General features: G+C 39.2%; 1 protein-coding gene across 1 annotated transcript in view; it reads right to left on the reverse strand.

The window, feature by feature from the left end:
• Positions 1 to 1,437: 1,437 nt before the first annotated feature.
• UBN2 (ubinuclein 2) overlaps positions 1,438 to 14,257 on the reverse strand; it is a 97,442-nt gene continuing 84,622 nt past the window's right edge. The window contains exon 15 of the mRNA XM_084896731.1: positions 1,438 to 3,785. Coding sequence (XP_084752857.1) covers positions 3,747 to 3,785 — 39 coding nt within the window. The 3' untranslated portion in view covers positions 1,438 to 3,746. The remainder of the gene's footprint in view (positions 3,786 to 14,257) is intronic.

Here is a 14,257-nt window from a genome sequence, read left to right on the forward strand (position 1 = left end):
TATGGCAGCTTATTTTATGCTTTTAAAAATTTTTTGTTAATCCTCACCTGACCACATTTTCCCATTGATTTTTAGGAGTGGGAGAGAGACAGAGACATCAATTGGTTGCCCTTATACACACCCCAACCAGGGGCAGGAATTGAGCCTGCAATGGAGGAATCAAACATTCCCCAGGCTGATGGTCTTTCCGCAAACAGTCTGGGGCTATGCCTTTGTTCTTTAGAAATAAGGGTTTTTGTTGTTTTGTTCTTATTTTTGTTTTTATTTATTTATTGTTAATCTTTGCCCAAGGATATTTTTCCACTGATTTTTAGAAAGAGTGAAAGAGAGGGAAAGACAGAGAGAAACATCAACTTAAGAGAAACACATGTATTGGCTGCCTCCTGCACAAGCCCTGGCCAGGTCCCGGGCTGGGGAAGAGCCTGCAACCTTGGATCTGCAGGCCAGAGCCAAGTCAGCTAGGGCTCTTTTGTTTTTATATCTTTTTTTTTTTTTTAAGTAAATACTCTTTTTTTAAAAAAAATATTTTTGATTTTTTACAGAAAGGAAGAGGGATAAAGAGCTAGAAACATCGATGAGAGAGAGAAATCGATCAGTTGCTCCTGCACGCCCCCTAACGGGATGTGCTCGCAACCAATGTACATGCCCTTGACCGGAATCGAACCTGGGACCTTTCAGTCCGCAGACCCACACTCTATCCACTGAGCCAAACCGGTTTCGGCTGTTTTTATATCTTAAGCGATCTTAGTGGGTTGCTCTATATTTTTGTAATGGGCAACCCAGGATCCCAAGATCAATTTGTTCTGAATCATATGATAATTATACTGGCCTAATTACCTATTACCATAACCATGTCTAGCATGTCTTTTAAAAAGTATTTATTTTCCTTTTTATGGAATTTATTAGGGTGACATTAACAAAATTATACAAGTTTCAGGTGCACAATTCTATAACAGGTTATCTATACACTGTATTGTGTGTTCACCACCCCAAGTCAAGTCTCTGTACATCTTCATTCATCTAAAGCACTGATTTCTAAACTTCTTTTATGGTGTGTATTTATAGCAGTAAACATCGTGTGCCTTGCCATAGTCTTTGTATCTTTTTTAAAAATCACATACATATACTACTGAACCAATGTAGTATATGCATTTAAAACATACACAAAATAGAAATTGATGTTTTAAAAAATGAAATATTTTGAAAAAATTTTCATTTTATTTATTAACAGTAAAAAAAAGTCCTAATTTTTCTCAGGAAAGAATGACTATTACTGTTTATTTTATTGAAAACAATGTATAATTCAGTGTTTCATTATTTTGAAAATCTTGGTTTAACACATTACTTTGGGCAACAAAATCACATGGTGATAAACATTTCTAAACATCCATTTTCAAACTTCTCTCTCCATTACATGAGTTTCTTTAAAAAAAAAAAAAAAAGGCAGTTAATACCTCACTTACAGATTTAGAAAATTACTTCTAACTTAAAGGGACCCATTAAGTATGTCCACTTATTTCAAAATATCAGCAGGCAGCTTAGTCAGAAATAGAAACCATTGTAGGCCTTTCAAGCTGAAAAAATTGAGTGCAGGGCACTGAGGTGCTCCTGACACTCTTAGAAGGACCGCAGGAATTAGGGGATGTTGCCATTAACATTCAGAAGTTCAGAGTACTAGGAGGTTTCTGCTGCCACCCAGATCAGAAAAATAGAGGGAACCCCCCCCCCCCCCACTGCTGATCAGAGGACCCCAAGTACTGAAATGGGGGCTGAAAGGAGGTCCCTTGGAGAGTACAGCAGAATTTTAAGTCTACCATGGCCTACATTTTGCTAGGTGTGGCCACAGAAACAGTCATGCCACTTTTTTCTCCCACCTACGAAATCTCATATGAACACACTGGCAGAAATGAAATCACATCCAGAACCTTGAAGGCAAAGGTGTTTGGGAAATGTAGTTCCCATAATTCTATTCTGTATGACACAGAGAGTAGCACAGAAGGATGTGGGAATGAATGCTGGCTGCAAAAAAGCAGTCTTCAGATCACACAGCAGCACACTTCTGAGGGCCCCTTGTCATCACAGAGGAGGGCAGCAAATGAGAACTCTTGCCTGCTTCGTAGAATTAATTCTGAAGTTTGACAATTCTTGCAAATATGTTTCAGCAAGATAATCACTCAATCTCTAGGGTTTACAGGATTTCCATGGGTACTTCCCATTATAGAGTAGTTTCTGCTATTTAAAGGTCTTACTTTTAACCACATTACTCTTATTGATAACATCTTGTAGCATGTAAAATGCAGTACATTATAATACTCAGAAGTAAATGTGACTATTGACAAACAAGCTGGATTACTAGATGCTGACAGACAGCAAATTATTCTTCTTACCCCAGCTGCTTGCAAAGTGTTGTTTTTTTCTCTCCAGCATGAAATCGTGGGTGGTTCATGCAGCCTTTCCAGGAAATAACAGGACAATTAGCCTTTTATTCTTTGGTTTTAAAATATTCCAGTCTGTATAACCGTGAAATCCAAACCTCACCCATAAAATGTCTCCCCACTGTGAGCTGAGGCTGGCTGCCAGGGGATGAAAACTGGGCAGGAGGACGGAGGACATGCCAACCTCTCCATCTTCCCGATCTGCTCTTCTACTCTTCACATGCAACCTGCTTGTGGAACAAGCTAGACTTGTGAGGCATAAACAGAAAGCAACTTTATTTTCTCACGAGTGTCTCCATGAACCTCTATAATAATTTGTTCTTGTGTCTGGATGAAATGGATAGCTTTCCCAGTCTATTTTCAGTAACAAACAGGCTGAAGAGTTAGCACCATCATTTTAAAAATAATCTCATTTCTAGGTATTGACAAGTCTTATCCAGTGTCATATCAAAACTTCAAATATCAGTTAATTTAAAATGTTTCCCCTCCTCCAGCCTGGAAATCTGAAGAAGAAAGGAGTTCACAGTCATTGTCAGTTCTAGTCTCATACACTACCTTCTCCTCACTTGCTAGCTGCTGTCCGTTCATAGCAAGGCAAGAAAGAGGGAAGGTCTTACTGATGGTAGAGCTGTAAAGCAGTGTCAGTGTCCTCTGGAAGTAGTATTCCCAATGCTGATGCTTTTCTCATAGGTGCTTTCTCCTGGTTCTCCAGTTTCTCCATCACTGGGGGCCTCTCACCTGCTGTGCCCTTGTAGGCCATGCCTTCTCTAGTTACTTAGGATTCCTGCCTCAGCCCCTTAGTTTCCAGCAGCTTCCCTGCCAAGGTCATTTCACCCCTCCATTGTTCCCTTGGCTGGATTCCTTCTCAAACTGGCCACATCTGCTCCCTTTCTTGAGAACCACATCAGGCCACAGGAACTCGAGAACACCGAGAGTGCAAGCTGTTCTGAATGCAGCCTTCTCTCTTCTTCCATCTTCTCAAGGAGCTAGTCACCGACAATTTTGTCTGTAGTCTGTTGGGAGTCAGACACCAGTTCCTGTTCCCTCAAACTCCACAGGATGTGTCAAGCTCTCCAAATGGTCTTCTTGAAGTGCCCTCCTCATTTGGCAGGGGGTACAGAGGGAGCACCCCGCCCTCCCCAGCTTGGGGAGAAGGGAAGTGTCCAGCATACTCTTATACAGCCTGCAGGTGGCGGCCGAGCTAATCCTTCCCAGTGTGGAACTAGTGCTTCCCAGTTTCACAACTGCTTAGCGTGTGGTGTGTAGGTGATCTAGCTCCTCCTCCCTTTGGAGTGTGGACGGACTTGGCACCTATTGTTTTGTTCTCAGCCTTTGGGGTTTCTGGTGAAACTGACACAGAAAGAGTCCCATTTTAGTAAACGAAATGATCATGGTCAACCACTCCTCCCCATGGAAGGCCTGTTCTTCATCAGGACACCTGATGCCCTGGAGGTGACATATGGGACAGTCTGACTTCTGAACTGGATATAGTGAATATACAGAAATGTAGCACTATTAAATATTTATATGTTAAAGATCAAATCTAGTTTTATATTAATTACATTCATGCTTACATATCACCTGTTTACGGATGTAATTATTTTTATACAAAAAAACATATAGGACTTTTGTTTTTGACATTATGGAAGATTAGATGTACAGAGAAATCTCAATATATAAAACACCATATACTTTAAACAATAAAGAATTTAAATTAAAAAAACACCACAAAACAAAATCATAGAGTGCTGGACAAATTTTAGCAAATGCACAAAAATACTTTTTAAAGCAGGACTGAGCTGACAATAAAGGAAGCCAGAGTAAGGGGGAGGTCAGAGAGGAGGAATGGGTAAGAGAGCACTATAAAAGCATTTGCTTTGAGGATATCTGCTGATTCCCAGTGGCCTTGAGTCTGAATTTTCATTTGCAGTCAGAAGGAAAGAAAGCCTCATATTGGCACAGTGGGAGGTACGATCATAAACTTTTGCAAAATGATACACCTTATTACTGGGAATGAAAAGACAATATCCCTTACCTAACCAAGAAGAGACTTTTCTGAATCAACCTCAGCTCAAGCGGGGTGGCAGCTGGGGAAACTTCTACAATTTTGTGTGTGTTTTTAAAAATATATATATTTTATTGATTTTTTTACAGAGAGAAAGGGAGAGGGATAGAGAGTTAGAAACATCTATGAGAGAAACATCGATCAGCTGCCTCCTGCACACTCCCTACTGGGGATGTGCCCGCAACCAAGGTATGTGCCCTTGACCGGAATCGAACCTGGGACCCTTGAGTGCACAGGCCAACGCCCTATCCACTGAGCCAAACCGGTTTCGGCAGTTTTGTGTATTTTTTAAAAATGTATTTTTATTGATTTCAGAGAGGAAGGGAGAGGGAGAAACAGAAACATCAATGATGAGAGAGAATCATTGATTGCCTCTTGGATGCCCCCCAACTGGGGATCGAGCTGCAACCCAGGCATGTTCCCTTGACTGGAATCGAACCCGAGACCCTTCAGTCCACAGGCTGATCCTCTATCCACTGAGCAAACCAGCTAGGGCTATAGGAGTTCTAAACCACCAGCAATAACCACTCACATGCATTTGTGGTGAAACGGATCCTATGGCTGTGGCCCCAAAATCTTTAGCTAAACATTTGGTTTGAAGTGGTCCTGGGTTGGTTATGTTCCTAGGAGCCTGGAAAAGCAAACTCAAATAGTCTTCAGAGGAAAACACTTTAAATCCAGATTTTGAAGAATGTCCATAGCTAAAGTTCAAAAGTGCATGGATATATAATACAAAATGACCAAACACAAAGAGATGAGCTACTGTGAGCACGTTAGCAGAAAACAATACACTGCAGGATGGAACACAGTTGGGTTCAAGGTTTGACTCTGATGCCTGGGATCTCACTGTGGGAAATGCTCCCTTTTGCTAGAGACCTTGGCCCCTAAGTGTACATCATCAGCTAAGAAACCTGATAACTGCCAAAGCCGGTTTGGCTCAGTGGATAAAGCATCGGCCTGGGGACTGAAAGGTCCCAGGTTCGATTCTGGTCAAGGGCACATCCCCAGTAGGGGATGTGCAAGAGGCAGCTGATGGGTGATTCTCTCTTATCGATGTTTCTAACTCTCTATCCCTCTTTCTTCCTCTCTGTAAAAAATCAATAAAATATATATATTTTTAAAAGAAACCTGATAACCTCAGGAAAACACAAGCTCACAGGTGAAAATAATCAGTCACAATAAGAGACAGTCAAAATAAGAGACAGTAATGGAACAAACTGTATTAGACAAACCAGAATGGAACAAGACAGATCAAGAACTTAAGCATAATAAAGATCCTCACAGAGATAAAATAATAATAATAGGGAACAAGCAGTTAAATCAGAACCAAATAGAAGTACTGGGTAGGAAATATGTACTAGCTGAACAAAACCAATAGGTTGGATAAACATAAGAATGGCTACACAGCTGAGAGATGAGTAATGATCTAGATCTGTTCAAGTAACTTTCCCAGAAGGCACTAGAAAAAGATGGAAAATATGAACATATAACAAATAATAATAATGATGTCAGTTCCTACAAATATGAGTCCCAGGAAGAGAGAAAATGGGCTTAGGGAAGAGAATGCTTAAAGCAATCATAAGAAAAGAACTGTCAAAAATTTAAGATAAAAGGACTCCAATTCAAAGGTCTCATGGAGCACCACACCTAATAAGTATAATAAAGGCAAAACTTTTTTCACATTATAATGAAATTTAGAAAAATTAAAGACATAACAAAATTGAAAAAGCTTCTAGAGAGAAGAACAGGCAGTCCACAGAAGAATAAGAAATAGATTGGCATTAGGTTTCCTCACACAAACACTGGAGACGACAACAACAACAATGAAGTTTATTTTCTAAGTGAGGAAAAAAATAACTTAGACTATTATATCCACATAAATTATTATTTAAATGTGAGGAATCAAAGACGATATGTTTAGATATACAAGGCCTTAGAAAGTTTACAGCACAAAGAGTCTCCTTGAAAATTCTCCTGAAAGTACTTTTATACGTAAGTAAATTGCACTTAATATACTAAGTATTTAATAAACACATGAAAAGATGATTCAGTACCATTAATCATTAGGGAAATACAAATCAAAAGGAATGTGATATCACTTTATACATACCAGCTGTAATAAAAAAAAAAAAAAAGGAAAACAGTACATTGGTGGAAATGTAAAAATGGTTGTTACTGTGGGAAACAGTTTGATGGCTCCTCAAAAATTATACATAAAGTTACATAGAGACCCAGCAATTCCACTCCTAAGTATATACCCAAAAGAACTGAAAACATAAAAACTTGCATACAGATGTTCATCGTAGAATTATCTATAATTCAGAGGTAGGGTTACAGTTGTAATACAAATAAAAGTAGGTGTGCCGAAACCGGTTTGGCTAAGTGGATAGAGCGTCAGCCTGTAGACTGAAAGGTCCCAGGTTCGATTCCAGTCAGGGGCACATGCCTTGGTTGTGGGCACATCCCCAGTAGGGGGTGTGCAGGTGGCAGCTGATGGATGTTTCTCTCTCATTGATGTTTCTGACTCTTTATCCCTCTCCCTTCCTCTCTGTAAAAAAAATCAATAAAATATATATATTTTAAAAAGTAGGTTTACAGTTATAATCAAATAAACAATACAATAATAAATAATAATACAAGAATAAACTTTTGTGTAACTTAAACTGTAAACCTACTTTTGCCCACCACTGTATTAAGAAAATGGTAAGAGCCCAAATGCCTATCAGTTGATTGATGGGTAGATAAAAATGTAACATATTCCTATAATGAAATCTTATTCACAGCTGATATATCAAATTTAATATTAGGGTAAAACACATCACAAAGAAAAATGAGGGACATTATATAATGGTTAAAAAATAGGTCAAAATATATAGCCACAATAAACATATATATATGCCCAGAAAAATTAATGGTTCCTTGAAAAGGTGGTAAGAATAAACATCTGGAAAGACTGATTAAGAAAAAGATGCAGGAAAATAAATCAATATGAAAACAGGAAAACATACAGATACCACAGAGATGAAAAGAATAAAAAATATATTATGAATACATTTCTAAGAAATTTCAACAGCATTCCTTGATATCAGCAAAAACCATGAGAAAACATACTACTCATAAAAGTTGTATTGAAAGACATAAAAAAGGATTTGAATTTCCACAAATGAGTATAGATTATACTTATCTTCCTAAACTACCCTACAAAAGAAATATATATTTCAGCTTGTTTTTTAATAACGTTTGGAGATTTTATTCTAAAATATAAGAAGGGATAAAAATCCAAAATTAGCAGTCAACATTGAAGAGCAAAGAGGAAGACGCTCCTTATTAGATATAGTCCCCTCTTTATCCCAAAGGGATAAGTGTTTCAAGACCCTCAGTAGATGTTTCTGAGTGATGTACTGAGTGATGATGGACATACTATGTCTTTTCCTATAGATATGTAGATTTTCACTCAACAGAAGTGCTTTAGGCTTCTCCTCGGCATATCTGAATTGCCAGCATCACTACTCTTGAGCTTTGGGGCCAGAGTGAAGTAAAATACAGGTGACATGAACACAAGCACTGTGAGGCCCTGATAGTCAATCTGATAGCTGAGAAAGCGAAGTGACCAGCGGGCAGGCAGTGCACACAGGTAGCATGGAGATGCTGGACAAAAGGATGACTCACATCCCTGGGTGGGACAGAGAGGACAGTGAGAGATTTCATGTTACTCAGAATGGTTCGCAATTTAAAAGGTATGAGTTGTTTATTTCTGAATCTTTTCCATCTAATATTTTCAGATTAGTGGTTGCCCATGGGTAACTAACAATGCAGAAAGCAAGATCACAGATAAAGGGGAACTTGTGTATTCAGGCATACTATAAACCTTTAGTATTGAAAAACATGGATACTAGCACAGAAAAAAAATAAAAAACAAAAATTAATGGGAGAAGTATTGACTTACCAGATAGGGCTGGTAAAATTGCCTCAACTAAATGAAGGAAAGATGGATCCCTATATACTATACAATATACAAAGGTGGGTAAGAGCTGGATCAGAAGTGAAAAACTGAAAGGCAAAACTATAAAACTAATAGAAGAAAATGTAGGGGTATATCTTTGCTACCTAGGGCTAGGCAAATATTTCATAACAAATCCTTCAAAACATAAACGTAGACAAAAAGTAGATTAAACTCATGGTTGGCAAACTGCGGCTCAAGAGCCACATGCGGCTCTTTGGCCCCTTGAGTGTGGCCCTTCCACAAAATACCACGGCCTGGGCGGGTCTATTTTGGAGAAGTTGCTTTAAAAGAAGTTTAAGTTTAAAAAATTTGGCTCTCTGCCGAAACCGGTTTGGCTCAATGGATAGAGCGTCGGCTTGGGGACTGAAGGGTCCCGGGTTCGATTCCGGTCAAGGGCATGTACCTTGGTTGCGGGCACATCCCCAGTAGGGGGTGTGCAAGAGGCAGCTGATCGATGACTCTCTCTCATCGATGTTTCTAACTTTCTATCTCTCTCCCTTCCTCTCTGTATAAAATCCATACAATATATATATAAAAAAAATTTTGGCTCTCAAAAGAAATTTCAATCGTTGTACTATTGATATTTGGCTCTGTTGACTAATGAGTTTGCCGACCACTGGATTAAATGGCATCAGTAAAGGATGCCATTGACAAAATTAAAAGACAGGTAACAATCTAAACTCTAAAATATGTCACATCTAAAACTGATGCGAGGTTATTATCTGTAACAACAACAACAACAACAACAACAACAACAAAGGAAATGTTAAAAAAAAAAAAAAAAGGAAATGTCTGAATGATTAGCAGAGATGAACAGGCATATCACAGTAGACTATAGCCTTTCTAGTGGCAACAAGGAATTGGAGACAACCTAGATATCCACCTCTAGGGAGCAGATATGTAAAATGAGGTGGATGTACAGTGTGGAATATTAGGCAAAGATAAGAAGCAACATATAGAATGTACATATAGATCATGGATAAATTTAAGAAAAGTGAGAAAGGCAGGAAGCAGCAACATTTATCACACAGGACCATTTGTATACATTTAAATCGTATATTCACAAAATAACATTACTTATTTTAGAAGGGTGCAGGCATAACAAGGGCACCTGCCATAAAAGTAAGAGTGGGTGCCTATGGGACTGAGGAGAGTGGAGTCTAAGGAAGGAGAAGCTTAACTGACTTCATACAAAGGAAATGAGTTCCTGTACTGAGTGATGATGGCCATGTCCTACGAATTGAGGAACACTGCTTTGCATTTGGGGCAATAAAGCAAAAACCAAGTCAATACAACACACACTCCCTTCTGGCTATTAAGGGAGAGCAGGAAGTTGTCGGAGGCAACCTGTGAAACCTGATCCGAATGCCAGAGCAGAGACAGGGCAGGGTCTTGGTGACATTAAGTCACTGAATAAAGCTTCACCTAAACTAGGTTTATTTCTACTCAGTTATATGAACTAAAAGATTCCCTTTACTGTTGTAACAGACTATTTTTTAGGGCAGTTTCCTTTTACTTATTAAGCCAATAATACCCACAACGAAAGAATCTTCACTGATATTTATTGATGCCTATACTGTACATATATATGTGTAAAGATTTTTTTTATTTTTTAAATATATTTTATTGATTTTGTACAGAGAGGAAGGGAGAGAGATAGAGAGTTAGAAACATCGATGAGAGAGAGTCATCGATCAGCTGCCTCTTGCACACCCCCTACTGGGGATATGCCCACAACCAAGGTACATGCCCTTGACCGGAATCGAACCTGGGACCTTTCAGTCCCCAAGCCGAGGCTCTATCCATTGAGCTAAACCGGTTTCAGCTGTGTAAAGATTTTTAAAAACACTGTGAAAAGAAGAAAAAAAATTAAAATTAAAATAAAAAGCAAAAAATAAAAACACTGTGGTTTCTCTTAGATATTTGGGGAAATTAGGAGAGCAAAAGGAAGCATGAATTTAAGAAGGAAAAAGGCAGAAAGTAGAAGAACAGTAGCCACCGTTTATGATCTCTATGTGCTAGGCACTATGCTAGGTGCTTTTCATACATGTCACTAATTTGACAAGGAGCCCGCCATTGGGTGTTACCACTGGAGAAATGAGAAAAGAGGCTGACATCTTGTCTGAAGTGCCACAGCATCACGTGAACTCCAGTCTTTAATGTTAACCTGTTCCCTTCACGCTGTGCCACCCTACTAGAAAAGATGGGCAAGTGGTGGAGGGACAGACACAGGGACACAGAACAGGTAAATACACAGACAGTAAAAGCAGGCCATGCCGAGGCACATATTGGTGAGGAAGAGCGATTGTTTTTGAGCTAAGGATACTCATGACAGACCAGAGTATATCTGCACCGGAGGGGTTTGTCCCTTTTAAAGCTCATGATATCACTTTAAAGCTCATGGAACTCAACCCTTAGTGCACCCAGAATCAGCTCTTGTGCTTTCATCTCCCATTTTCAAAACTCTTAAGTAAAATATTTATGTTCTCATTTATTTCTTAAAGCTTACAGGGATATGAAGCAATCACAGATTCTAGACAGACTTTCAAATCTATGTTAGGTCGTTATTATCTACTAGAGGCCCGGTGCACAAAATTCATGCACAGGGTGTGTGTCCCTCAGCCCAGCCTGCACCCTCTCCAATCTGGGACCCCTCAATGGATGTCCTACCTGGATCGGGCCTAAATGGACAGTCAGACATCCCTCTCACAATCCAGGACTGCTGGCTCCCAAATGCTTGCCTGCTTGCCTTCCTGATTGCCCCTAACCACTCCCCTGCCGGCCTGATTGCTGCCTGCTTCCCTGCCAACCTGATTGTCCCTAACTGCCCTCCCCTGCAGGCCTGGTCCCCCCCAACTGCCCTTCCCTGCAGGCTTGGGTCTCCCCCAACTGCCCTCCCCTGCAGGCCTGGTCGCCCCCAACTTCCCTTCTCTGCGGACTTGGTCACCCCTAACTGCTCTCCCCTGCAGGCTTGATCACCCCCAACTGTCTCCACTTGCAAGCCTGGTCCCTCCCAAATGCCCTCCCCTGCTGGCCATCTTGTGTTGACATGGGGGCAGTTATCTTGTGTGTTAGAGTGGTTAATTTGCATATTACTTTTATTAGATAGGCTGCCAAAACGAACTTCTGTCTGCTTGATATGCATTCACAGACTATAAATACAGAAAAAATATTACAGTTTGACTTGTGATGGTAATCTAAATGCACATCAATCAAGAATGAATACAATAAATTGTCATGATACCTCAACTATGGAATACCATGAGCAAAAAAAAATAAATAAGAGACTTTTAGGTACTGACGTGGAATAATCTCCAAGAAAATTGGAAGAGACTGGCCTGTGTGGCTCAATGGTTGAGTGTCAATCCATGAACCAAGAAGTCACGGGTTTGATTCCCAGTCGGGGCACATGCCCAGGATGCGGGCTTGATCCTTGATGGGAGGCATGTAGGAGGCAGCCGATTTATGAAGTTTCTATCTCTCTCCCTTCCTCTGTCTCTAAAAAATCAATAAAAACATACTCTAAAAAATTTTTTTTGGAAGAAATGCTAGGTATAGTATGAGAGATATGTATGTTAAATTTATGCTTAAAAGTCACATAAATATTTATAATTAAAACTGGAGAAATTGGTAACAGTGGTTGCTCTGGGGAAGGAAAATTGGGACCATGGGTAGGAAATAAATGCTTTGTATGGACTTGGTATTTTTTTAAACTAAGTGCAATAATAATGTCTTCCAAAAATTCATGATTTTAAAACAAGCAGTTCATTGTATTTTGACCTCCAAGCCAGATCCAATTTTGGGAACCAGTAGGGTCTGAGTGGAATAAAATTTTTTCGCTACTCCCAGTGATGAGATGTTTTCTTCCCATTTCTTTCTTCCTCTCTTCAACCAAGTCCACCTGTTTCTTAAAAAAAAAAACCCCAAAAACCAAAAACCAAACCAAAACAAAAACAACACTCAAAGAACTGATCTAGCCAATTTGGCTCAGTGAATAGAGCATCAGCCTATGGAACAAAGGGTACCAGTTCAATTCCAGTCAAGGGCATGTACCTTGGTTACAGGCTCCTCCCCAGCTCAGGCCCTGGTCAGGGCACCTACAGGAGACAACCAATCGATATATTTCTCTCATATTGATATTTCTCTCTGCCTTTCCTTCTCTCTTCCACTCTCTAAAAATCAATGGAAAAATATCCTCGGGTGAGAATTAAAACAACAAAAACACACACAAAAAACCCCCAAAATAAACCTAGAGAACTTACTCATGTTTGCTCACATTCATTGAAAACACAATTAAATAGAACACAACTTTATTGTTCTGGAGTGTATGCCCTAAATGTTTTCCTGTGCCTAGATGTACTTTCATTTCCAACTGCTCCTTCATTTAATACATGCACATCTTGGTCTTACCTTAAAATTTATTTAATATTTTTATTTACTGAACCAATCCCTTCTAACACAGCATTAGATTGTTTCAAACTTTTACTGTTATGAGCAACATTGAGATGAATGTTCTTATTCAGAAACCTTTGTACAAGTCCATGTTCCTCTTATAAAAATTTTGTAAAAGCAGTTATTTCCCTGTGCCAAAACTCAGGTCTGACACATTTCCTGCCTACGTGGTCAAGTGTAAAACATAACTCCCACTTCATATATTTTTCTATACTCTCTTGAACAAACTCACATTTTAGATACCTGATCCTCATTAAACTCTACCGAATTGGTTGCACTTCTCTACCTGCTTACTTCTTGAAATCCTTAACTCCTTGGGCCATAGTTTTTCTCTTAAAAATGTCTCTTAAGCCGAAACCGGTTTGGCTTAATGGATAGAACGTCGGCTTGGGGACTGAAAGGTCCTGGGTTCGATTCTGGTCAAGGGCATGTACCTTGGTTGCGGGCACATCCCCAGTAGGGGGTGTGCAAGAGGCAGCTGATCGATGACTCTCTCTCATCGATGTTTCTAACTCTCCCTTCCTCTCTGTACAAAATCAATAAAAATGTATTTTTAAAAAATGTATCTTAAAATAAATATAAAACAGAACTAGTATGAGTGATAATAAAAAGGCCCCCCAGGGACAAATAAGGGGAAATTACAGGTTAAAAAAAATCTTGTTTAACAATGGCCCTGTAAAAATGTTAATACAGCAATGGCCAGTTTATCACAGTGGTTACAGTGTCGGCCTGCAGATTCCTGGTCCAGCCCCAGTCTGGAAGCAACCAACAGATGTGTGTCTTTCTTTTCCACTCTAAAAAAAATCAATGGAAAAAATAACCTCAAGTGAGGATAAAAATAAATAAATAAAAGTGAAATACATTTATAAGATGGCGACAACATAGTTAAGTGTCGTCAAATTATTTAAGCATACTTTTCTTAAAGGACTACTACTCCCAAGAAACACTTTCGCAAAACTGTCCTTAAACATTATTTTTTCTAATAAAGGCATTTGTAGCCTATTCTTTCCCCTATGCATGAGGACCCATGGCTTTTCAAAATTCTTCATCTTGAGGACAACGCACTTGAAACACACTTAAGTGAAAGGAAAAATAAAAATCATTCATACTACCGCTACTTTTCTATATGCACTTGTAAATTACAAACTTTTCAATTCCTTTGACAAGTTGCTTTCTAGCTCTTCACCCATTTTCCCATTCCCTAATTAGGTTTCTGAGGCTGAATTTTTTTCCCCCTACTCTTTTTTTCTTAGCAATACCCCTTCTAGAAGTGTTCTATAAGTAAGGCTTTAAAACATGGTC

The sequence above is a fragment of the Pipistrellus hanaki genome, assembly GCF_964339955.1.
Source record: "Pipistrellus hanaki genome assembly, chromosome: 10".
NCBI classification, from domain to species: domain Eukaryota; kingdom Metazoa; phylum Chordata; class Mammalia; order Chiroptera; family Vespertilionidae; genus Pipistrellus; species Pipistrellus hanaki.